This window comes from Lindgomyces ingoldianus, assembly GCF_010093535.1.
Source record: "Lindgomyces ingoldianus strain ATCC 200398 unplaced genomic scaffold BDR25scaffold_16, whole genome shotgun sequence".
Classification (NCBI taxonomy): Eukaryota; Fungi; Ascomycota; class Dothideomycetes; order Pleosporales; family Lindgomycetaceae; genus Lindgomyces; species Lindgomyces ingoldianus.
The window spans coordinates 179,616-202,483 of NW_022985177.1; the positions used below are offsets into that span (position 1 = coordinate 179,616).

The 22,868-nt window shown below is 49.2% G+C and overlaps 10 protein-coding genes across 10 annotated transcripts; 6 read left to right on the forward strand and 4 right to left on the reverse strand.

Annotated features, from left to right (window-relative positions):
* Positions 1 to 29: 29 nt before the first annotated feature.
* On the forward strand, positions 30 to 4,323 carry BDR25DRAFT_261640 (uncharacterized protein). Its single transcript, XM_033686715.1, has 5 exons — positions 30 to 359; positions 427 to 546; positions 599 to 3,696; positions 3,748 to 4,046; positions 4,101 to 4,323. Exons 1-5 carry the CDS (start codon positions 151 to 153, stop codon positions 4,146 to 4,148), a joined length of 3,774 nt encoding a protein of 1,257 aa, XP_033547436.1. The 5' UTR covers positions 30 to 150; the 3' UTR covers positions 4,149 to 4,323.
* On the reverse strand, positions 4,304 to 5,102 carry BDR25DRAFT_303668 (uncharacterized protein). Its single transcript, XM_033690045.1, has one exon. It carries the CDS (start codon positions 4,821 to 4,823, stop codon positions 4,485 to 4,487), a length of 339 nt encoding a protein of 112 aa, XP_033547437.1. The 5' UTR covers positions 4,824 to 5,102; the 3' UTR covers positions 4,304 to 4,484.
* Positions 5,103 to 6,776: 1,674 nt separating this feature from the next.
* On the forward strand, positions 6,777 to 7,385 carry BDR25DRAFT_314315 (uncharacterized protein; the record flags this gene model as incomplete). The annotated part of the gene is made up of 3 exons (XM_033691442.1): positions 6,777 to 6,817; positions 6,955 to 7,034; positions 7,084 to 7,385. 3 exons carry the CDS (start codon positions 6,777 to 6,779, stop codon positions 7,383 to 7,385), a joined length of 423 nt encoding a protein of 140 aa, XP_033547438.1.
* A 1,977-nt stretch (positions 7,386 to 9,362) lies between these two features.
* Positions 9,363 to 9,737, forward strand: BDR25DRAFT_198431 (uncharacterized protein; the record flags this gene model as incomplete). The annotated part of the gene is made up of 1 exon (XM_033684363.1): positions 9,363 to 9,737. A coding segment is annotated over one exon (375 nt), but the record flags the coding sequence as incomplete, so codon positions are not given.
* Positions 9,738 to 10,617: 880 nt separating this feature from the next.
* On the forward strand, positions 10,618 to 12,692 carry BDR25DRAFT_325421 (MFS general substrate transporter; the record flags this gene model as incomplete). The annotated part of the gene is made up of 9 exons (XM_033692217.1): positions 10,618 to 10,622; positions 11,021 to 11,222; positions 11,288 to 11,344; positions 11,393 to 11,511; positions 11,549 to 11,724; positions 11,885 to 12,171; positions 12,217 to 12,286; positions 12,382 to 12,483; positions 12,523 to 12,692. The coding sequence occupies 9 exons, from the start codon at positions 10,618 to 10,620 to the stop codon at positions 12,690 to 12,692; spliced, it is 1,188 nt and encodes a 395-aa protein (XP_033547440.1).
* Positions 12,693 to 13,606: 914 nt separating this feature from the next.
* BDR25DRAFT_325422 (DUF453-domain-containing protein) lies at positions 13,607 to 15,051 on the reverse strand (the record flags this gene model as incomplete). Its single annotated transcript, XM_033692218.1, has 2 exons — positions 13,607 to 13,709; positions 13,958 to 15,051. The coding sequence occupies 2 exons, from the start codon at positions 15,049 to 15,051 to the stop codon at positions 13,607 to 13,609; spliced, it is 1,197 nt and encodes a 398-aa protein (XP_033547441.1).
* Positions 15,052 to 15,524: 473 nt separating this feature from the next.
* Positions 15,525 to 16,710, forward strand: BDR25DRAFT_261649 (mitochondrial co-chaperone-like protein GrpE). The gene is made up of 3 exons (XM_033686716.1): positions 15,525 to 15,809; positions 15,950 to 16,351; positions 16,402 to 16,710. The coding sequence occupies exons 1-3, from the start codon at positions 15,558 to 15,560 to the stop codon at positions 16,432 to 16,434; spliced, it is 687 nt and encodes a 228-aa protein (XP_033547442.1). The 5' UTR covers positions 15,525 to 15,557; the 3' UTR covers positions 16,435 to 16,710.
* BDR25DRAFT_303670 (insert subdomain of RNA polymerase alpha subunit) lies at positions 16,622 to 18,331 on the reverse strand. The gene is made up of 3 exons (XM_033690046.1): positions 18,145 to 18,331; positions 17,526 to 18,091; positions 16,622 to 17,468 (listed from the first exon to the last, which is right to left on the reverse strand). The coding sequence occupies exons 1-3, from the start codon at positions 18,193 to 18,195 to the stop codon at positions 17,087 to 17,089; spliced, it is 999 nt and encodes a 332-aa protein (XP_033547443.1). The 5' UTR covers positions 18,196 to 18,331; the 3' UTR covers positions 16,622 to 17,086.
* Positions 18,332 to 19,795: 1,464 nt separating this feature from the next.
* Positions 19,796 to 21,221, forward strand: BDR25DRAFT_342910 (calcineurin binding protein-like protein). The gene is made up of 2 exons (XM_033693779.1): positions 19,796 to 20,195; positions 20,245 to 21,221. The coding sequence occupies exons 1-2, from the start codon at positions 20,064 to 20,066 to the stop codon at positions 20,914 to 20,916; spliced, it is 804 nt and encodes a 267-aa protein (XP_033547444.1). The 5' UTR covers positions 19,796 to 20,063; the 3' UTR covers positions 20,917 to 21,221.
* Positions 21,222 to 21,371: 150 nt separating this feature from the next.
* Positions 21,372 to 22,867, reverse strand: BDR25DRAFT_261660 (mitochondrial carrier). Its single transcript, XM_033686717.1, has 3 exons — positions 22,658 to 22,867; positions 22,447 to 22,553; positions 21,372 to 22,385 (listed from the first exon to the last, which is right to left on the reverse strand). The coding sequence occupies exons 1-3, from the start codon at positions 22,797 to 22,799 to the stop codon at positions 21,711 to 21,713; spliced, it is 924 nt and encodes a 307-aa protein (XP_033547445.1). The 5' UTR covers positions 22,800 to 22,867; the 3' UTR covers positions 21,372 to 21,710.
* Between the last annotated feature and the right edge of the window lies 1 nt (position 22,868).

Consider the following 22,868-nt stretch of genomic DNA (forward strand, 5'->3'; position numbering starts at 1 on the left):
GCTTTGATGGTCAGGACAGGTGTTGAAGCCGCAAGCACAGATCCAAAACATTCCAAGGCACCTTCCACGTAGCCGCCATCCGCAGAGGCTGCCTTCACCACTTTCCCATAGCTTTGTCTCTCCTTTATTCCTCCTGCATCCCCGCCCACCATGGTCCGTCTGCGAGAAATTCCCAGAACGGCCACCTTTGCCTGGTCGCTGGGGCCCAATCCGCCATTAATCGCTACGGGAACCAAAGCCGGGGCTGTGGATGCAGACTTCTCCAACGATACGACACTGGAGCTCTGGGAGCTTGATTTGGATGGCGTTGATCGGGGTATCGAGCTCCAGCCTGTCGCAACCATCAATGCTGATTCAAGGTAACTCTCGTTGGACTGGCAACTTTGCGTGTATGCACTTGCTGAATGGGACTGATGCTGGGTATAGGTTCAACGATATCGCCTGGAGCCAACCGAGCGAGCAGTATCCAAGGGGCATAATAGCAGGTGCATTAGACAGTGGGGCATTAGTTCTGTGGGATGCTGAGAAGCTACGGGCTGGCGCAAGGTAAACCCGCAGTTGCTACGCTATATGATGTGGAAGCACTGAATTCTTTCAGCGATGCTGTTATCGAGCAAATCAACAAGCACACCGGCCCTATCCAAGCGATTCAATTCAACCCAATCCGCCCACACATCCTAGCCTCAGCGGGGGCCAAAGGAGAGCTGTACGTGCACGACCTCGACGACCAATCCAAGTCCTTCCGACTGGGAAAGGCCGGTGCTAACCCAGACGAGTACACGACGTTGGACTGGAACAAGAAGGTCGCCCACATTCTGGCTACTGGGAGCGTTGGGGGCTTTGTCACTGTTTGGGACGTTAGGGGCAAGAAAGAGAATCTCACACTGAACAATTTTGGAAGGAGATCCGTCAGCGCAGTCTCATGGGACCCGGATGTTCCCACGAGATTGGTCACGTCTATTCCCTCTGACCAGAACCCTCTGGTTTTGGTCTGGGACCTCCGAAACTCGAATGCGCCGGAGAAGACCCTCCAAGCACATGACCAGGGTGTGCTTTCTCTGTCTTGGTGTGTTCAGGACAGTGATCTCCTTCTATCTTGTGGTAAGGACAATCGTACCATTGCGTGGAACCCGCACACGGGCGAATGTCTCGGGGAATTTCCTGTTGTAACGAACTGGACCTTCCAGACCAGGTTCAACCCAATGAACCCAAATATTCTGGCAACAGCATCCTTCGATGGTAAGATCGCTGTGCAGACCCTCCAAAATACAGGATCTGGAGGTGACCAAGCGAAATCTACCTCGCAGGCCTTGGATGGCGAGGACTTCTTCTCCAAGACCCATGTCGAGCCCCAGGGCGCTTCTTTCTCACTCCAGAAGCCTCCCAAATGGTTGAAGCGACGGGCAGGTGTCTCATTCGGTTTTGGAGGAAAACTAGTTAGGTTCGGTGTGGTAGATTCCAAGTCAAAGATCACCATATCGACGTTTGCCGTGGATTCCGAAATAGGATCCGCGAGTGAAGCGTTTGACAAAGAGCTGCAGACAGGCGACCTCATAGCTATCTGCGAATCTAAGATCTCGAAAGCAACCACCGAAGAAGAGAAGGCGGACTGGACAGTTATCGAGACTCTGATATCCGAGAATCCCCGAAGGAAACTTGTCGAATATCTTGGTTTTTCGGGCATCAAGACCCAAGCGCCTGTGGTAGCCCCAAAAGAGGAGCCCGTTGAAGCAAATGGAACAGCTAGCACCGATGAAGGTGCTTCGTTCTTCGATCAGCCCGATACTGGGGACAATTTCCTCTCCGACTTGGCATCATCAAAGGGCGCAAAGACCAACAACCCCTTCCAGATGTACACCGGCTCTGAATCAGAGGCTGACAAAAGGATTACTCAGGCCCTCATGCTAGGATCTTTCGATGCCGCATTGGATATCTGCTTAAAGGAGGACAGGCTGTCTGATGCCTTCATGATTGCCATCTGTGGTGGGGAGAAATGCATCGAGAAGGCACAAGCCGCTTATTTCAAGAAGCGATCAGATGGACCCAACTATCTGAGGTTACTTGCCTCGGTTGTCGGGAAGAATCTGTGGGATGTCGTTTACAATGCTGACCTCAACGACTGGAAGGAAGTAATGGCCACGATATGCACGTTTGCGGACGCAGTGGAATTCCCTGACCTTTGTGAGGCTCTCGGCGACCGCCTCGAAGAGGCCATCTCCGGGGAAGCAAGCTCTTTCCGGAAAGATGCGTCATTCTGCTATCTGGCGGGTTCAAAGCTGGAAAAGGTCGTTGTCAATTGGACGCAAGAGCTTCAGGAACGCGAGGCTGCTGGTGTAGAGCAGTTGACGAATGACACTGGCTTCTCCATCCATGCACGTTCGCTGCAAGACTTCATCGAGAAGGTCACAGTCTTCCGGAAAGTCACCAATTTCAAAGATGCTGAGCAGCAGAAGGGTTCCGATTGGAAGCTCAGCCCACTATATGCGAAGTATGTTGAGTATGCCGATGTTGCGTCTGCTCACGGCCAACTGTCGATTGCGGAGAAGTACCTAGATCTTCTTCCTGAGAAATACCCTGCTGCCGACGTAGCTCGGAATCGGATCAGACAGGCAACGAGGAAAGCCGCACCCAAAGCTACTGCTGCTATTCCCCAGAGACAGACACAGACCACTACTGCTCAGCGACCTTCACGTGTCGTACCAACATACCAACCTCCTGGAACTACCTCAGCGCCCGTGCAACCACAGACAACCTCTCCATACGCCCCAACTGCAAATCCTTTGGCCGCGCAGCCCGCAGCTCCAGGTTACCTTCCTGCAAATGCACGAGACCCTTATCGTCCTGCTGGCTATCAACCTTCTCATACATCAATCCCTACCCCCGGATATCCTGGCTATCAGCCGCCACAGCCACAACACCATCCCATAGCACCTCCGCCACGTAACTTTTCGAGCTCTCCGTCAGTCCCACCTGCCGCAAAGCGGAACGATATCACAAACTGGAACGACACCCCCGATTTTGGACCTCCAAAACCGACATCTCGTCGGGGCACACCCAGTCTCCAAAATGCGATAAGTTCTCCCTTCCCCAGTCAACAGAACATTGCAGCTCCTCCACAGGGACCCCCTCAACCAGGTGTGTCGCCAGCGTATCCTGTCTCAAGACCGACTCCACCTCCTCCCCCGAAAGGGCCGCCACAGGGCCCTCTTCGAACATTCTCGCCACCAACTGTGTCGACCCAGAATGACGGACGGCCATCGTCATCTGCTGCGAGCCATTACGCCCCGCCGCAGCCAAGCACCTTTGCTCCTCCCCAACCAACAATGATTCCGCGGGGGGCTTCACCGTACAACCCTCCACCCGCTGGAGCACCTCCATCAAATCGCTATGCCCCCGCTCCTAGCGCACAGCCTTCAGCAACTATGGGCAGTATGGCACCACCGCCTCGTCAAATTGCCCCTCCGCCAAATCCGTATGCCTCAGGTTCTTATGCTTCACCTCCGCCACAAGTTGCTCAGCCTCAAACCTCAGGACCGCCACCGGGCTTTGCACGACCAGGTCCCCCCCAAGCACCACCACAAGGTTCTCCACAAGGCCCTCCTCGAAGTGGCCCTCCACAAAGTGGTCCGCCGAGGCCCGAGTCTCGACCTGGCACTGCTCAGTCTCAGAAATCCGCTCCTGCTGCGTCAAAACATCGTAAGTAAAACAGATAACCGAGATCTCCTCACGAGTGCTGATTGTGATTAGCTGCGGGTGACCGATCCCATATTCCGCCATCAGCTCGCCCAATCTACGAGATCCTCAACGCGGATATGCAACGTGTCAAATCCCGAGCACCTGCGCAGTACAAGCAACACATAGCAGACACGGAGAAACGTCTTAACATCCTCTTCGATCATTTGAACAATGAGGAGCTGTTGAAACCTGATACTATCCAGGAGATGAACGAGTTGGCGGGTCATCTTCAGGCGAGGCAGTATGATGACGCAATTGCCCTGTTCACGGATTTGATGACAAATAAGACGGATGAGGGGAGTAATTGGATGGTAAGTTGTGCCATTTTATGAGATTCACTAGAAGTAAGCTAATTTAGTATGTAGGTTGGTGTTAAGAGGTTGATTCAATTCAGCAAAAGCACGCCTGCTTAGAGTGGTGGATTGGGCCATGGCAAGTGTCCTTGCGTCCTGGTATGTCAGGCTTTTTTGGGATGATCCGATGGTCAGCGGCTTCGAATGTTGGGTTTGGTGCGTACGGATAGCTTGGGACAGTGGATACACGGTTATGAGATGGTAAAAGTGCAATGAGAAGTGTAGACTACAGGATAATGCTAGGTCTCACATGTGCCATGTGACCGTTTATGATACAGTGACATCTCTCTTGTCGTCAAAAATCGAGTCATCCACTGGATCTATTATACATCCTCCAACCTAATCCAATCCTGACCTGATCTTCCAAAAACGCCCATAATAATGCCGTCGTACTCCTCACGCATCATCCCTACCCACAGTCTCCCCCATTACAGCCCCAACCTCATATAACTTCCTCCACTCCCCATCCCCCCTCTTTGCCACATACTCCTTCTTCTCAACATAATACCCCGGATCCGGCCGCCGCGCCGCCTTCATCTGTGCTTTTGTCTTAGGTGCAGCGACTTCCGAAACGTCAACTAATTCCTTGACTCGCATTATTTGGCCGGCAACGTCAGGGGTTACAGGGTGGTAGACGGTGGCCATACGCTTTTTCAGTCCAAGAGCGGAGAGCGTTTGGGAGGTTTTGAGAGGGAGGCCTATGGAGGAGCGGAGGAGGGTTATTCGGAAGTACATTTTGAGCGACGGAATGGGTTGAATGGTTTGAAGAAGAGTAGAGGAGCAGTCAATCGGTAGTTCAAGGGCCAAGCCAAGCGTACTCGGTTGGTTCGGTTATTCAGTTACGGAGGATGACGATTGGGAAGTCGAGATGTTTCTGTGTGCAGGACTTCGTGGGTGCGTTGCCGGGATTTCGGGTTCGAGAAGTGCAATTGGAAATCTGCGTGTAATTCGAAGACATTTGCACACAAGGCAGCTCTTTGGAGGTGGCCAAGGCCCGTTTGCGTGACACAGGCGTTGATTGTGAACATTTTTTGAGCAGTAGCGGTGGGTCCGGGTTGAGGTCATCAGATGCTTACTAAGCAGATCTTCCCCAGCCACAATCTTATCTCAGCGAGCTCAGACGGTCGAGGCTTTGATTAGCGCCACACTATACTCCTTAAAGTAAAGCTGTTTTCTCACAGTCTGCTAAGTTTTTTCTAAACTAATTAGAAGCTATAATTTTCTTAAAGCTCCTCCTATTTAAGAGACTTTAGTGCGCCTGTGTAAGCGCAACGCTTCTAATCCTTTTAACTATAGCTAGAAAATTAACTTCTTAATAATTTTTAGCCCCCCTTAGGTAGCTATAACTCTCTTACTTTCTCTATACTATTATTAGTACTATACCTATAATTAATTCTACTTTAACAGGAAAATTCTAGCTTTTGCGTGCATTTATTGTTGTCTTTCCACCTAACGCCTGCTACCTACCTACCTTGCTAGCTCTATTATATCTTCTATCCTAATAACATTGTCTTAAGGCTTTTCTACCTTCTAGCATTTTAATCTGCAGTATATTCTAGAGGCTAAATTAAGGTGGGTTAGTTAATCTTAGCTGTTATTAATAGTTAAACGCGAGTAGATAGACTAGTAGAGGACAGGGTTAAGAAGAACAGTTGCGCGTTAGGACGCGTGCAATGCTAAGCCTATAATTTTTACAGTTAGAACATTAGGAATTTATTTAAAAATAGTCTAAAGTAGATTATATATACCCTTTAAGTAATTAATTCTAATTATAGGCGCTGTAATAAGCTGTGTGTGATAGTATCTTGTATAGGAGTTTCTAGTAAGTTAATGGACAAAGCTTTGCACACGTCGCGCTGCACTAAAGTCCCTCAGACGGCAGCCAAGAAGGAAGAAGCCCCAGCAGGGGTCTGAAAGTATCTATACTATTTGTGTACTAGTGTCTTCTTGGCATGCCGTCTGAGCTAGCTGAGATAACCACAATCAAGGTTCGCATTGTTTTCCGATAACTAATCTGCACACTTCTGAAGTCTTCCTCCCCCTCATCTACGCTGGCATCTCTACTCAAATACGCCGGAAACATTTTCCAAAAAGCTCCATTAACTACTCTCCGATTTCCCACGGCCGGCTTCGAGAGACTACTGGTAATGATGTCTATCTTGAAGATGAGCAATTTGAAGAGTTCCTGTAAGCCCGAGGGATCTACCATGGGTCGCTCACTTAACCACTGTCTTTGCTTCCCATAATACCATATATTATATAGCGTCTCAGACACTCAGTCCACAATACATCACTTCTCTTATAGGTCTTTGCCCCCCTGCAAGGCTACAGTTCCTGTAAGCTGAAGGGCTCTATGATGGGCTGCCCAATCAACCTTGGGCTTGGCGTCCATCAATCCTATATAAATTATATAGCCCCTCGAACCCTCAGTCCACAATACCTGACTCCTTTCATAACTCCTACAAGGTTACAGTCCCAGAAGAAGTTTTATTGCCCTCTCACTATTGGTGATTTGTTTGCCCTCGAAATATCAAGTTTTGGTTCGGACTCACTTCGACAGTTTAGGTGGCGCGTAGCCTTTAGTAGGCATTAGCTCAAGTTCGCGAAACTGAGTTGACGAATATAGCGATCGTGGATTTAAACTCTAGAGGTGCACGCTCGTGGAGGTGCTTGGCAGATGAATAGAAAATGTATCAAACCCTGAACAAGAGCAGTCACGTTCATCGAGGGTATCCCTACACCAAGAGAGCCCCAGACATGTTCACAACTTCCAGGCCGGGAGGGGATCACAAGCGTCTCAAATAAAAGCCCATGTATGATAACGTTAGGAATCTTGCGAAGTAAATGACTAAACAACAACTATCAGAGAGCCGTCTCAAACCAGCCTTAGTTCAAGTCTTCCTGTGCTAGATTACCTGTACAACGAAGAGAAGCTTGTGCATACTGGTAAGTGTCAAAGAGAGACTTCGAGACCACTGATCTGAAATTTCTATAGAAATCAGGGCCGACAACATTCTAATCCCAATCCCTGACAAGCCAATTCTGGAGTCATTCATCAAGGTCGAAATGGACACACCTTCCTCGAGTAAATTCGTCAATTGCACACCCATCTCCGCTTCTCGAACGTTTGAAACGCCGAAACGGATAGGCAGAAAACTGCTTAGATACTTCAGAGCTGCTACTCGCGGTGATGTGATACGAAACTGCGACGCTCAGCCAGATAGCTGTGGTCGCCAGAAGGCATGCTGCAGACTGAATAGAGTTATCCAATCGACACTTGGAATGTCGGCGACATAGTCTAGGACCTCTTCGAGGATGAGACCCAAGGGAGGATAAATACGTGGCCAGAGCTCACCTCGCCAAAAAAAATTTCGCAATAATCAGTCCACTGCCATTAGACTTCCTTACGAGAGGAATACGAAGCAAATAATTCTTTGATGACAATGGTAGATGGATTGCAAACGTCCCAAGTCCAGAGGTTGCGTCAGTGAGCAGGGCAACCTACCAATCCTATGATGCACTGCTGTCACTCACGCGGGTCTAGTAACTGAGTACCACCCAAAAACGCTCGTTTTCCTCACGCGCTTGCATTCAACACAAACCCTCGTTTTGGGAAACCAAGTCCAGCTGGCTTTTGTGTTCAAGGGAAGTTGCAGTGAGTCAATTAGGACCGAAGAGATCCGGGAAAGTAAGTACCCGCTCGGCTCCCGCGAAACTAGGAATCTCTCATGTCAACGCCCACATCGATATTCGATGCCTTATTTGATATTCGATTCCTTTTTAACCAGCCTCACGGTTGGCAAATGTTGTATGCAGCCGCTTGCATGATTGAAGCGGTTACCTGTTTGTGTGTACGACTTTCATGCGATACGAATAGAACGCCGGGACAGTGGCGAATAGACTTTCTAACGCTTGCACGCGATCGTATATTCCATTACCAAACCAGTCTACCTTTATCAGTACTATGCAAACGGAGCGTTGTGAACTGTCAGCCCACCTCCCGAAGACCCTTCCATTCAACGCATGCACATTAGATGTACATGTTCCGTTCTTAACACCGGTTTCCGATGAGTCTGATTTGCGAGGCCCCAGTTATCAGCTGGAATGATGGCATGCTTCTCATATCGTGTCTGCCCTGCATAAGTATCTTTCTCGGCTTCAGTTCATCTCATGCTCTAAACTCACCATGCCCACCTAAAATCTACACTAATGTATACATCTAGAATCTTGAGTGCGAGCGTGTTATATTCACTCAAATGTCGTGTTTACTATACCTTCTGCATGCTGGAATGTCAACACCGTGTTAATACCCATATCGGCCCATGTCAACGTGTCAAGGACATTCACCCGTTTGTTGCCTTGACGCCAATCCTTCCCTAGCGATACGAACAACAAACAAACAACCACACAAGCATCCGAGCCTCATTTTAACTTCTGGCCTCGTGTGCTACTTGGCTCTTGCTGCGTATCTGATATCACTTGCTCACACCCTTGTCTGCAATCGGTTCATACATCCTGAACCCTCGACTAGGTACACGAACGAAATTCCTGGAATTTCCAAAGTGAATATCTTCACGCGTTCTTTGTTGTTGTTTACAAGCATCAGGTTATGTTGCTCGGCTGCCGGCGTTTGGTTGCACCTGGAACCGTCCCCGATGTAAGACACAGAGTTCGAGTAAACGCAGAATCGGATAAGGGAACGAACATGCTTGACCAGGCTCTCTCAACACAGTTTGAATGGACTAATGCACTACTCTTTCTGTCACTCAATATTTAATGAAGACGTTTATATTCCGAGGGTGGGCTACGTTTGAGCTTTTAAGTCATTCAAACCACAATTCCTCCAACTCTCTTTCAGCTTAGTCTACCATTCTCTCGTGCTAGAAGTACCCTTCCACATCGGCGCTCCTTCCTAGTCTCGATCTATTCCAGCAAATAAGCCTCTTGTCTATAATCTATCAGTGTTGATACTTAACAACATGCCTCCAAACGGTACGCTCCCTTCCTAACTCTAACATCTCTTTTTAGACTACAAGAATCTTCCCTCTCAGCATCACTCACAACTCCTTGTCTATTCATAAATATATCCTGTCGGCTTCTCTCATGTAAAAGCTTTACCAATAACGTGCCGCAGCGATGAACGAGCAGCAATTCTCCTACACCGGCCATATGTCCGCCCACTCCCATCTAGCGACTCAGCCAGCCTCTCCAACAACCACCCAAGCACCTCCCCCTCCAGTCCGCCTCCCCGCAAAGGTTTATCGTGTCCAGTTCCCAGGTTCCCAAACGCGGTACTCCTTCTCCGAAGGCTTCCGAGCCAAAAACCAAACTACGATCCTGAACTACACCTCCATCCTGACTGACTTCGGCATCAAACATCTGTACCGCCAGACCAACATCTCATCCCCCCTCATTAGCGTCTACACAGACGAGTCGCACGCCAGAAACGTCGCCCTCGCATTCTCCCGCAAATACGGTGCTGGGTGTATGGTTGTCGGAATCGATACGGGACACTTGGCTCGAGGCCCTGTGTTTCGCGCAGCAGACTTGTTGAAGGATAGGGAAGTGACTCCAGAGCAGAGTTGGTTGCATTATAGTGAGTATTTGGTTATGTATCGGATCCCGGCGCAGGCAATTCGGGAGGAAACGAGGGTCGGAGCGGAGTTGGTGACAGGTGGTGGTGATTGGAAGGCACCGGGGGGAAGGAGGTCCTCTGGTTGAGGGAGTGGTGGTTGTGGGTGGCTGGGAATGCTACTTAGGCCGGCCCTTAATCAGGAAAAATCGTTCATGGGATGGGGGAGATGTTTTGGCGTGCTTTTCCCCTCTTCTCTCCCTCCTCTGGTGAAGCCTTTGCATATTTCATTTTTATATCACTATCACTGAGCCTGTTTACATATTTGCATTCTTTTCAAAACTCGAGCTTTTGAGTTTTCGGGGTGTATGATTTAGCACCTTGAGGTGAAGCTTTACGCACTTGATGTTATTGTTTCTGTTCAGGTGTCGGCGGGAGTTGGTAATATTTCTTGGAGAACTTTCGTCCGTGTTAGTTTGATATGAATGTCAGTATCTGGTATTCTCAATTTGCATGTATGGAGAATCCCTGGGTACCCTTTAGCATATAAAACAGTTATTCTAGGAAACTATTAACTTCGTGTTACCATGCCCGTAGGTTTCAGTCTCTCCGAGATTGTTTCTATGCTAGACCAACAAAACTTGGAATCATCTTTGGTAGCCCCGGATATCCAGCAGGATAACAATTAAATGTCAGCTTCTGCTTAGTTTAAATAATGAATATAGATTTATGGGTACAGCGCAATTACTTAGCATTGAACTAGGAGGCACGAAAACCAAGTACTGCTCACCCTCAATTTCACTAGATTCCTTTCCCACAACTCTCTAGTTGGAATGACGGCATAAAGTTCGAGATTATATTCTCTCCATCAATCTTATAGTGTATCAGTCAAGATGACTCATTTTGCATCATTCAAGCTAGTTGCTCTTTTGGGCTAGTCACAAGGACGAACCGACCATGTTGTATATGTAGAAAGCGTCATACAGAGGGGGATTTGTCTCTACGGTATAATACTAGGCAAGCAGAAGGAAGGATAACTTTATTCCTGCCATCTCATCCTCGCCTTCCTTTCTCTCGTCGTTTACTAAATTGACCACTCTTTTGGGACTTTAGCCCGTCTTCTCTATCAACCGCGACTTCCTTGCTAGGTGCTCCCGGCTCAAACTATTCTGAGAAAATGGGTCATGCCGTCGAATTTTTAAATACTAATAATCGGGATGGGGAGAAATATTCAGACACGAAAGGATACTGCGGAAGACACTATGCCCACTTCAACCAGCAGACTGCTAGACGACGAAGCATCAAGCACTGATAGCACACGTCTTTACTCCGATGCTGCATAAAAAGACCTTGGCTATAGCCAGAGCTCCATCTCCGCACCACCCGCGCTGAACCTGGTGAAGGAAGAGAAAGACATCATCAAGATAGATGAGAACGACAAGCATAAAGCTCTAGTTAACAAGCCTCAGGAGCAAGATGAAATGGGGTATCCGTCAGGAAGTAAACCCATCTTCATCGTTCTTGCTCTTGTTTTCGCCAGTTCCCTAGCCTCTCTTGACATGGTAAGTCACTCCTGCTGCCATTCTTCGGCTTAATCTCAAGTGAGCGAACTAAGTCTGTGTACTAGACAATTGTAGTGACCGCAATTCCTAAAGTAACAGATGAATTCCGCAGCCTTGCTAACGTTTCGTAGTACGGATCCGTATTCTTCATGATAAACGGAGGCTTCCAGTTCCCCTGGGGTAAAGCATATAAATACTTCCCTTTGAAAACCACACTCCGAGCCTCTATCTTCGTCTTCGAGCTTGGCTCTCCCATTTGCGGCGTCGCCCTTAATCCAAATTCCTCGTCGTGGGCCGAGTAATTACAGGTCTGGTATAGCAGGTAGTGTAACGGGCGCCTACACTATCATCGCTTTTGCCGCCGAGCCCAAGGAACAGCCTATGTTCACCGGCTTTGATGGAATGTCTTATGGTATCGCTGCTGTTCTGGGGCCGCTGATTGGAGGTGTGTTTGCAGATAAAGTATGCTGGTGTTGGTGCTTTTACATCAATCTGTCGGTCAGTGGCATCTAGGCCTTCATTATCTTATTCTCCCTCCACACGCATAATGCTGCAAAACCCGTGGTTGGGAGCGGGAGAGAGAAGTTGCTACATATGTATCCAGTCGGCGTCGCGTTGGTAGTGGGGGCAATCGTATCATACATCCTTGCTCTGCAACGCAGGCCAACCCAAAGCTTGGAACAGCAGCCAGGTCATCGGCCTACTGGCTGGTTTCATGTCCATATTAATCTCATTTTGCATCTGGGAGGCCTTCCAAGGCGAGTGCGCCATGATCGTCCCACGGGTTTGCAAACATCGTTTGATCAATACAAGTTGTGTCGACACATGCTTCTTCTCTGAATCCTACTTCCTCGTCATATACTACCTCCCCATCTACTTCCAATCCGTCAGCAGCGCTAGCCCCACGATTTCAGGGGTATATAGCCTCCCACTCACCATCACTGTCACCGTTTCAATCACCTATAGGTGAGTGAGGTGGGGAATCGCACTCTAGCTCCCGATTATTGTCCGTCAGGGGAGTGCGGACGCTAATGACGTCTCGTTTGTAACTGCGATGATATTATGTATGTCACATTTTCCTTCGACCCCAGCCCTCATACCTGCAGCTAGTAAGTTCTCGGAAGTTTTCATGAACGTAGGGGGCACATGCTCCTCACAGTCGCACAATCCGCCTTCGTGAACAAGCTCCTTTCAACACTCCCCATGACCACTCCGGACGTCGATCCTACTGCTGTAGTAGTAACATGTGCCACGCAGATCCGTTCTGTATTCTTAGATGATTAGATCACTAGGATTGTAGTGGTGTATATGGTGGTATATATGGTGGGCCTCAAGGTGGCGTTGGCGATAGCTGTGGCTATTACGGGAATTGCATTTTTCGTAAGTCTGTTTGGGAGATGGAAGAGGTTGAGTATAGAGGCGGTTGAGGCCACGAGTGGATGTGCTTGGGAAAGGAGGATTTCTAAATAGATTCATTTTGTCAAGACCTGGCGAGAGGAGTTGTCATCTAGCTGCACCTGCTTGTGACGTTAGAAGGGAGAGCTAGTGGAAGACGTGAATTATAATCTATGTAAGATGTGAACGGTCTGAAACTTATTGTCCAAAGCGAAAAGAGGAATAGATTTAGATGGTAATGTATTAACGTCTCATCTTGCTTTGCACGACCACAGGTAAATGATAAACGTGCTGAAGTACATCATACATGTTCCACTCGGACCCCAACTTCCTGTGTAAGTGGCTATGGTAATTAACTACACTATGCTTAACCAAACCAATACCAACAGAATGTCATCTGCTATGTCAATAATATGGGATGGAATCCGAGTTAGGCTTTAGCTCTTGTCAGATCTCTTACAGTGCGCTCACTTCACACCTTTTGAACAACCGAGGAATTCTTCCACGCAGGTATTTTAGCATAGGTTCGCCTAGAGCTCGATTCTAATCCGCCGGAGAACCCGGGTTGAAGTTCCAGTCCCTCCGGTTTTCTAAGCACATTCACTTTTCAGCAACCCTTGCTTCGCATAGCCAGACCCAAGACGTTACTGGCACGGTGTTTTTGGAACGGTTCTATGCTTTCGAATGAGGTTGACCGCTAGGGGTTCTGTCGTTGGAGAAGCATGTTTTTCTTCGCTTTCTGAGGTTAGATTATCCCGGCATGATAGCTTGCGGGCTGTTCGCTTTATATTGTGCTCTAAACCTTTTTGGTTGTGAGGTGATCCTAAGGACGATTCTCTTGCGGATAGTTGTTCTGGGACGATCCCTCCGGGAATGATTCTTCTAGGGCCGGCTCGTGTCTGGTCTTCTGGCGTGAGAGCTCGAGAGCTGTTCTTTTTGTGTTTCGGTCTAAGTGTCTTTTGTTGTGAGGGGATATTTCTAGAGACGGATCATGTCTGATCTTCTGGCGGGACAGCCTGGATGCCGTGTGCTCTACGTTTCGGTCTAAGCGCCCTGTGTAATGAAGATATGATCTTGGCATTCCCGGAGGCCCTAAAGATTTTCGGCGCAGGTTAGTCATTACAGTATCACCTGATCCATCAAACGAATGGAGCGGAGTTGCAGAAGCGATAATCTGCAACGCTGAATTAAGCTGCGATTGTGCATTGTTCAGTTTGAATATAAGAAGGCGATTGCGCCGAAGGTCTTCGAGGGTGGCAGGAGGGGTAACGGTGGGAGAAGTAGATGACTGATCCTGGGACTTCAATTCTTCTTCTGAGGAGCTGTCTGCCTTGGTCGACACAGGTTCCGCTGGTGAGCTCTCCAATAATGCCGAAGAGTCCTCGCCGCGGGACTCTAAGATGAATGCAAGTCCTAATGAATGTGCTTGTGGCGTTCGTTCCTCTTTTGCACCAGCAATGCCGTCGTCATTCCAAAACACGGTTCCTTCGAAAAGGCGTCGTGCAGTGCGGTAAACAGTCGCTGATTGAGGTTCTAACTGATTATGGTGTGCCATGGTGGCGTTGACCTGGATTCTTCCACTTGCATGCCCAATCGTGATCATTCCATTTTCAACAAGGTCTGGTGATAGCAGCTGCTCGACAATGGTGCCAGGTACCCTTGCTGCAATGGCCGTGGTGAGAGCAGCAGTCAGGGGTATAGCCCGATGGGGTTGTGCGTCAGATATGAAGCGGACAACCAGATCCACCGCGGAACTCTTGACGGTCGCGCCGGAGAGAACTTCGTGGGTTGAAGACATAGAAACAATGCCAATCTTGGGTATCGTCCGCGGAACCTCATCTTCAGTCTTTGCCAGTCCCATAGCTACTGCCCCGGCTCTTCTAATTTTCTCTAGCAGCTCAAGCTTCTCCGATAGACTGTTGAGATCATTCGGAAGGATAGTTCCGTCGATTCCAACGTCATCAGCCCGCACGAATATTACTGGATTGGCACCATCTAAGCAGGTAGCTCTGAAACCCGCGACGATGTCTACCGTCTTACATGTGGGCAGCAGCTTTCCGGTCTTGGACCCAAAAGGCTTCCAGAATTCAAGCTGTATCTTTGCCCCGGTGCCAGTCACACCATCAATGGCACAGTTGCCTTGAACAGCAGCTTGTCCGCCGACAACATCAAATGTAGATTGGAAGGATTTCATTGTGTTTGTGTTCCGTATAGTGACAGCCACGGGTCCATCCCCCTTTTCATAAATACTCGCAGGTAGGAGTCGCGAGTTATATGCGTATGGCCCAATCGCACTGCTCATGTTGCCGCAGTTACCGGCTACATCAACCTCGTCGTCCTTGACACCTAGGCCAACAAAGGTGTAGTCTATATAATGCTTCTTGTGGCGTTCGACGAGGCAGATTTTGGAGAGAGATGAGATACCGGCCCCCATGCCATCGAGCTGTCGACCGTAGGGGTCGGGCGAGCCCATGAGCTGGCGAAATATAGCGGGCCATTTTGATCGATCCAAAGGGAGATGCTGAGGCTGAATGATGAGAGCGCGAGAGGTGCCACCGCGGTAGTAGGCAGCTGTTATGGGTCTCTGTAGTGACCGCCGAGGGGCAGGCGCTGGTGAAGTCTGGGAAGGAATATTCGCGGCATCGGAAGGTGCATCTTGGGAAGTGAGTAGTCGCGACTGGTGGCCATTTGGGGAACAACTCGAGCGAATATAGCCAATTATAGGTTGAATGCGCGATCTTGTGAGTACTGGTCTCATAACGCACCCCGAATTCACCTCCAGCAGATGTTGTGCATGGCGAGATGAGCTTGAGGGCTGAACTCGGAACCGAAGCCGAGGGCTTCCACTTGCATCACTCGGCCCGCACGGACATCCACTCATCCTCCGAAATTTTCTGAGCCGCCAACCTCAACACCACCACATCTCTCCTCGAATCGACTATGCTTCAAAGGAACCTGTTTCAAGCATCCCAGCGAGCAGTGCGCTCCCCATTGCGAACCCGATCCCCATTCGTTCCTATTAGTCAGCGGTTGCACATCACACGAGCGCCTTCCTCGACGAGATGGTACACTGAGCCCGCGGCGAAGGAGGGCAGTGGCGCCCCAGAGACCAAGCCCGATGAGCAATCATCTGAGACAGCTCAGTTAAAGGAGCAAGCGGAAAAGAAGGATGCGGAAATTATCGACTTGAAGGTTAGCATATTCTTTCATCTGACTTCTTAAACAGTGTTGCCTGAGCTTGGCTCAAGATCTATAGCCGTTGCAATGCTCTTCTCACACAATCATATAGATATAGTCCATCATATCAAAACTCAATTACTCACTCGTCCCAGGACAAATACCTCCGCAGCGTCGCAGATTTCCGCAACCTTCAAGAGCGCACAAAACGTGAAGTCCAAGCCGCCAAAGACTTCGCCCTCCAACGCTTCGCCCGTGATCTCGTGGAATCTGTCGACAATCTCGATCGCGCCCTCACCACCGTCCCAAAAGACAAACTTTCTCCCGAAAACTCCGATCTTGTGACCCTCCATGATGGGTTAAGAATGACGGAGAACATCCTCATGCAGACGCTGAAGAAACATGGATTGGAGAGGTTTGATCCATCGGTAGAGGGCATGAAGTTCGATCCGAATATCCACGAGGCCGTGTTCCAGACGCCGCAGCCGGATAAGGAGGATGGCACTGTTTTCCATACACAGCAGAAAGGGTTTATGCTTAACGGACGGGTTCTTAGAGTTAGTATCCTGCCAAAACTCACATCTTGCATCCCACTGACATCCTTTAGGCTGCTAAAGTCGGCGTAGTCAAGAACTCATAAAAGCGCCGCGCATTTTGACGATTTCCTTGAATATTGTATCACTATGAGTATTTGGTACGGCTCAATGGGCCTGGTGTTTTTAGCATTTCAGCTGGCATGTGTAAATATATCCCCTCTCTCGCACTTTCGAAATTTTTTTTTAGCGAATGTCTGACTAGGCGATCACCATTTTGTATACTACTAGAATACCTGTTACGAAGAGCCATGGTCATGGAGACAGACTCAGATTATTAGCATGTTAAGCATTCATGGAATGGTAATGTTCTAATCCTGCTCAATCCTACAAAGGCTTTTGGATGATTCTAGCCTCCCCGAACCTAGTAGTCTATCATATCCATGAGCGAGTGCCAATGTAGTGAGAGCCTTGGGAAAAGAGCCTTCCAATGGACAAACACTCTCCCAAGCCGAGAGATCCTGGTGCAACGCCAAAGCCTTTTTGAACTCCAGGCCATGCAATACAAATACAGGAGCATTTTTCAATGAACTTAGGGTAAGCCGGAGAAGCGGAAAGCCAGAAAGGGGCTTTTTGAGCGTGTTATGTCGATATTATCTCAGCTGCTGCGGGTAGCTTTGGTAACGGGAGAGCTTCTCATGGGATCTATGGGAGTGAGGATCAGTAGATGGAGATCTGTGGATGATGATCGCGTCAAGATCACCACTGATTCCCGTTCCCGGCACCACCATATGGCGTCGCACCGTACGGAGTAGCACCGCCTGTCCCACCCCAAACGCTGGCATTGCCATATGGAGTAGTATATCCTGGATCTTGTCCACCGAAGCCCGCACCATTCATCTGCGGACTCTGTGCACCGAAACCGTCAACACCATCGCCTTGGTCGCCACCTGTTAAGCTGCTAATGACTTCGGCGAGTTTCCGCTGCAGCGTTGTGATGCCTTGAAGAACGATCTGATCTGGGTCAAGGCCGCCGACGGTTTCCACATCGTAGAAGAAGCGCGTGGGGACGGCGTTGTAATCAAATTGCTCGTCTTCTTGGGGTCCGCCGTCAATGTTAGCGTTCTCTTCGTCAACAGGCCTGGAAGTTCATGTTAACACCACATTAAACCCCTAAGATTTCCATGAGATGTCTTACCACTCCTTCTTTGCATCCTCCTCGAACCAGTAGTCCAGATGCCTCAACTTGTTGTTTGGATCGTACTCGAACCCAATCGCAGCACTGGGCGCCCACTTTGCGTGTTCTTTCGCAATACCCTTCTTCGCAATACAGCGCATATGGATAGTCTGGCCCTTCCTCAACTTCACAATTGTGCTGCCCTGGCCCTCTGGATCCATGATTACAGGATTGCCGACCGTCTCATTTGGCCTGCCCGCCGAAACTACCAGATCTCGTGCGCAGACTTTCATTACCCCGTCCGTGGTGCACTTCGCGTTCAGCGTCAACGTCACCGAACACTGATCGCAGTATCCCTCACACTCACAATCCCTCGAGTATATGATATCATCTAGGCCCTTAGCGGAAAGAGGGATGAGGCCGAGGCGGTGGCAGACGAACTCGTCAGCAAGTGAAGAGGTGTTGTCGAGCACTTCAACGACATCGATAGCAATAGTAGGGATCTCGGCCAGCATGACCCGTCGCAGCGAGTTTGCCGTCTCGAGGTTGAAATTCTGGATTAGGAATTTCGCGCGCGTATTGTCAGCCTACAGCTGTGTTAGTATTCCGTGCGACAGACTGGGGAATCGTGAGGCCTTACATGGAGGAAGCGCACGTTGATTGCGCCGCCTTCGACATCGTAGGGATCCATGTTGTCGCTGTTGCCCGCTGAAGCGCAAGGCGGATTGTTTTGACAGGAAACGAGATTGCGGCGCAGTGGCGGGCGAGGCGTCGAGCTGACAACGGCGCTGGTTACGGGCGTTGTGGATCAGGAGGATGGGTTTAAGTGGGGTTGGGGATTTATTTGATCTCGGTGAAGGCGAGCCTTGAGGCTAAACACGGCGTTGCGCCACAAAAAGGGTTGCTTAATAACAAACCGCGCCACAGGTGCAACGCCACACCTCCTTTCACTACACGAAGCTACGTGATAAGGAGTTAAGCGGTGAGCGTATTCGCGCTTGCTTGGAGAGTCACTGATACTCCTCGAGCTGAGGTTGGCATGGTTTATCTTCAATCGCTCTCCTTCGGTCATATGGAAAGTCTTTTGATACTTCAACTCTAAGCGAGGAATATTTCAAAGACGTAGTAGTGTGTGTTGCTTGAAGCACTCATTGACATGACATACCAATGTGCTTTGATGAATTCTGATAGAGGAGCAGATCTGCATGCTCAGAAACTTCCATACTTCTCGCCCTTCTATATTCATCATACAATCTTACCAACACCCTCTTGGAATTCCTGTATCAAATACCGACGACACTGAAACTCGTCCAAGAGCCACATGATCAGGATGAAAGACGAAATAATTTCAGATGGCAAGCTTTGCCGTGTCGTCTAGGACAGGTCGGCGATCACACAAACCCCGCACATGCTCATCGAATCGTATCTGATGTAAATGCAATCCAAAACGGGGGTCAAACGGTTCCTGAGGGAGATTGACGATTAGCCTTATGACTTCACATTTGAGTAGTACAAGCTTTTGTCAGATCTACAGGGGAATTGTCCTAACTGCCGCATCTAGAATCTAGTGCGACATGTTCTGCATTTTGTCAGGATAGAAGCGTGGATTAATGGAAATACTGCAGCGCCTCGGACATCATCAATATTGTAAGTTGGGAAATTACGAAGGTAGAATTTGGTCGACAAAGCTTAGGAGACTTCTGTGCTTACAATGCACTGTGCGCACCCTAAACATATGCAAAGAGAGGAATAAGAGTGAGAGGAAATTAGGCGACACAGAAACCAGGGTGGAACGACAAGATCGGCCTTGCAGTGCGATATGGGTTGAACCGGTAGCTCAGAGAAGTGGGACAATATTCAACATCCTAAGGGGTAAGCCTAGACGTTAAGCCACCGTGGCCTTGACACATCCTAAAGGGGCAATATGCACAAGTAGGAAGCCCGAGTTTCCTCACCCGAGCGCACGACAAATGACCATTTCGAGGCTGAGTTCAGTATGACAGATGGCTACCAGACTAGGTGGCGGACCAAGACCCAAGTCCGCTGCGGAGAGGCAGTCCTTGAGTTTCTCGCCGCGCGTTCTGCCGAGCCCCGTGGATAAGATTTTTGTTGAAGGTCACGATCCGGGGCAGTGCAGTGAAAGGCCAGAAGGCACGAGAAAAGGGGAGAAGAAGGCGAAGGAAGTCAGGTTACTAGAGCAGATCCTTGGTTGAAAGGGGTTTCTGAAAGAAATGGACAAGACAACTGCAGCAGTTGGAAGCCAATTATAAGACTTTACAACAAAGATCAAACGACAAGATGCAGTGAATGTCGAAGTTCAAGGTTCGAGATGCAAAGGCCTCGGCAGCAGGGATTGGTACGCAAAGCGCTGGCTTAGCTTGGCATTTGCTCCGCCACGATTGCTGGTTGCGGAAAGCCATGTCCCGCGGCCTTGACCGTATCAGCATACATAAAAGTAAATGTCCCCTCCACCACTCCCTCAACAACTCCCACAACAGCAGAACTACAACTCCGCACTGCTACACAGCATCTTGTAGCACGTTTGCATGACCCACCAAAATGTCTGCAGAAATACCATCTCCATCTCGCTCGCGAGCATCTTCTCGTAATAAATCGCCACTGTCACTAGACCTCTCCGACCTGCCACCGCTCGTGCAGCCCTCACCACCCTCGAACACTCTCATAATCACAGTATGTATCTCCTACCACTACTATCTATGCCTAGCTAATGTATGTCTAGAATCTCCAAGAAGCGGAAATATTCAAGCCGTCGAACCTTATTCAGATTCGCGAACTCATCAGCCAACATTGCGCAGTCCATACATGGGCGCCTCTCAAATCCTTCCGTCGAATCGTCGTGTCCTTCTTTGATGTAGACTCAGCAGTTCAAATCCGCAAAAACCTTGACGGTGAATTTCTCATGGGTTGTCGGATCAGGATATACTTCGGGTTAAACACGCCTCTAAACCCCAGTGATCAACACTTGCCACTACCAAAGTCCGACAAGCTGTTCTTCATTTCACCGCCACCCTCACCACCTATGGGCTGGGAAATGCATAACGAGGAGGCTCCAAACACAATTGTCCATGCCGAGGATCTTGCTGCTGCGCTCGCGCGCCTACACGCAGACCATTACGACTGTCCCTTACCCCCAACGGAGGAAGGAAATCCGGAAAGGAGCCCGATAGTTCAGAGACGACGGACCGGCAGCTCTACCTTAGTCTACCATCCAGACGATCATGGCGACAGCCCCGATCTCCCAGCTATCTCAGTTGAAGACACTACCGAGAGCCCTCTGCCTATGACTCCGACAGCGGACGCCATGGAGGGCATCGAGGGGCCCATATCGCAGCAAAAGGCACAGGGGAAGGGAGTCTCGACGGCGCGGCCACCTGTCGAGTTCATGACATGATTGAATTCGGAAATCATGGGATAGCGTGATGAACTCATTTACTCTCATTCTGCAATTTGTATTACCTACCAAAACATCAACTGCCTCTAGTTGAGACGAGCATGTTACGGCGTTGGAGGCTCCAGGGCTTCGGGGCATGGATTCTTCGAATCGTGATACCGTGATACTGGGTATGGCTGATTTCGGAGCATTAGCTACTGCTCCAAACACTACTGTTAGTCGGGCTCGTAATTATCTGAGTCCTAGCAATATCGAAAATGCTTAAATAGCCAAAGATCTACCGTAAGAGGAGATTGGCCTGTCTTAATACTTCTTCCTCTTGTGTGAGCTATTAGTGACCCTCGTGCGTACATGCAACGATTAATGTCTCCAACAGTACGAAGAACGTTGCAACAGCATTTATTTTGCAGCAGGCGGAGACGGGCAGATTTAGATCTATTGATTGAATGTTCTACCGCGTCAATTGAGAGACCAAAGTAGCATACCAGGATTATGGGGAGAGAGGAGAGGGGGTTTGGGAAATGCTGCAGCGGGCCCAATTGTTACATGACATGACTTAGCTCAAGCAAACTCCCGGGACCGAGACTGGTTGACCATATTTAAAATCGTACCATCTCCGTATTCCATCTATATGTCCATATCCAATTACCGAGTGCCAATTCTACGCATAGCCGACCAGGCCCCAGGAACGCCTTTCAATGCAAGACATGCACATGTATGCTAAAAACGAAAATACTGCCCTATATATCTGAGGCCAACTATACAAACAAGAAGTCTCGCGTATGTACTTGTCGCTATTCCGACTGTTTCAACTTTCGATATATTTTCTTATGCTGCTCGAGAAAGAGAAAAGTGAGGATGGTATGAGGTCCGACTCGGATGAAGCTGGGTACCCATCCTTTGAACATCCACCGGAACCCCTCGGTGCGGTAGATGTCTGCTAATAGGTGGCCTATCCCTTTTTTATCATGGGCGCTCATGACGCGCGTTTTAATGACGTCTACGGGTGAGCAGATAGTCGTGGCAACGAAGCCCGCGAGGAATGATGCTGTGAAGTGTGTGTTTAAATTGTCTTGTAGCGGTGTGTGGGTCAAAAGTGCGCGCTTGAATCCGTCGTATGTAGCCAGCTGGCCGACTGTCATGAGAACAGCTCGAGACGAGTTCGGCCATACACCCCGCCATAGAGAGCGGATGCCTTCCTCTTTTGTCATACGAATGAGCCCATCTATCGCATGTTTATAGTTTCGGCGTTTTTCTGGAGGAAGCGCTGCATCGTGCTGCATTCGCACATTGAGGACATCTCCGGGATTGCCGGCTACACCACCAAGGAAGCCGGAGGCAGATGCCATAGCGACGAGTGTGAAGAAGGAGGGCTCACTTTTTGAGGTGGTGAATTTGTCCTTCAACTCTTCATAGACGCCAAATCGTGTCATGCTGTAAGTCAATTGACGGAGTTGTGCGGCAGAGAGCTGAGTGAGAAACTGGTTAGTAGTGCATTCAATGCCAAACATGGAATTAGGGTAGACATACACCACGATATAGACCCTTGATTCCATCGTCCTGTGCAACGTGCACAAACATCTGCAGCATATTCCTCCGCACGCCATGGTGCGCCTGTGTTTGAAGTCTGACCTGAACTGGTAAGCGCGTTATTGGCACGAAGTGAGCCTGTAAAAAGTACCTTAACTGCAGAACATGTTAGGATTCATTCTCCAAGCGCACACTGACAGAATTGACATACCTAAATCTAATGGATGCGTGAAGCATGCTGCAAGAGAACTTGCGCTTCCGCCGAACCAGAATGGATAGTGAATAATCGTCTTCTTGACATCCCCGCTCTTTTTCAATTCCGTGGCGGTCACCTGTTTTGTGAGAGTTGGCATCGTCGTAGTCGCATTGCATGTCAGGTGTAGCGAGGAGTGTTAGAACAGGAGAAGCGTATGAATGTGCGG

What these genes read in the sequence shown, in the direction of transcription:
- BDR25DRAFT_261640 (XM_033686715.1), top strand. Translation starts at nt 151, where the DNA reads ATGGTCCGTCTGCGAGAAATTCCCAGAACGGCCACCTTTGCCTGGTCG. An exon ending in AAGCTACGGGCTGGCGCAAG is followed by an intron (nt 547 to 598) that starts GTAAACCCGCAG and finishes GAATTCTTTCAG; the next exon opens with CGATGCTGTTATCGAGCAAA. An exon ending in TCCTGCTGCGTCAAAACATC is followed by an intron (nt 3,697 to 3,747) that starts GTAAGTAAAACA and finishes GATTGTGATTAG; the next exon opens with CTGCGGGTGACCGATCCCAT.
- BDR25DRAFT_303668 (XM_033690045.1), bottom strand. Translation starts at nt 4,823, where the DNA reads ATGTACTTCCGAATAACCCTCCTCCGCTCCTCCATAGGCCTCCCTCTC.
- BDR25DRAFT_261649 (XM_033686716.1), top strand. Translation starts at nt 15,558, where the DNA reads ATGCTTCAAAGGAACCTGTTTCAAGCATCCCAGCGAGCAGTGCGCTCC. An exon ending in CGGAAATTATCGACTTGAAG is followed by an intron (nt 15,810 to 15,949) that starts GTTAGCATATTC and finishes CACTCGTCCCAG; the next exon opens with GACAAATACCTCCGCAGCGT. An exon ending in TTAACGGACGGGTTCTTAGA is followed by an intron (nt 16,352 to 16,401) that starts GTTAGTATCCTG and finishes GACATCCTTTAG; the next exon opens with GCTGCTAAAGTCGGCGTAGT.
- BDR25DRAFT_303670 (XM_033690046.1), bottom strand. Translation starts at nt 18,195, where the DNA reads ATGGATCCCTACGATGTCGAAGGCGGCGCAATCAACGTGCGCTTCCTC. An exon ending in TCAACGTGCGCTTCCTCCAT is followed by an intron (nt 18,092 to 18,144) that starts GTAAGGCCTCAC and finishes ACACAGCTGTAG; the next exon opens with GCTGACAATACGCGCGCGAA. An exon ending in GAGGATGCAAAGAAGGAGTG is followed by an intron (nt 17,469 to 17,525) that starts GTAAGACATCTC and finishes ATGAACTTCCAG; the next exon opens with GCCTGTTGACGAAGAGAACG.
- BDR25DRAFT_342910 (XM_033693779.1), top strand. Translation starts at nt 20,064, where the DNA reads ATGTCTGCAGAAATACCATCTCCATCTCGCTCGCGAGCATCTTCTCGT. An exon ending in CGAACACTCTCATAATCACA is followed by an intron (nt 20,196 to 20,244) that starts GTATGTATCTCC and finishes ATGTATGTCTAG; the next exon opens with AATCTCCAAGAAGCGGAAAT.
- BDR25DRAFT_261660 (XM_033686717.1), bottom strand. Translation starts at nt 22,799, where the DNA reads ATGCCAACTCTCACAAAACAGGTGACCGCCACGGAATTGAAAAAGAGC. An exon ending in CACGCATCCATTAGATTTAG is followed by an intron (nt 22,554 to 22,657) that starts GTATGTCAATTC and finishes CGCGCTTACCAG; the next exon opens with TTCAGGTCAGACTTCAAACA. An exon ending in TCAAGGGTCTATATCGTGGT is followed by an intron (nt 22,386 to 22,446) that starts GTATGTCTACCC and finishes TTTCTCACTCAG; the next exon opens with CTCTCTGCCGCACAACTCCG.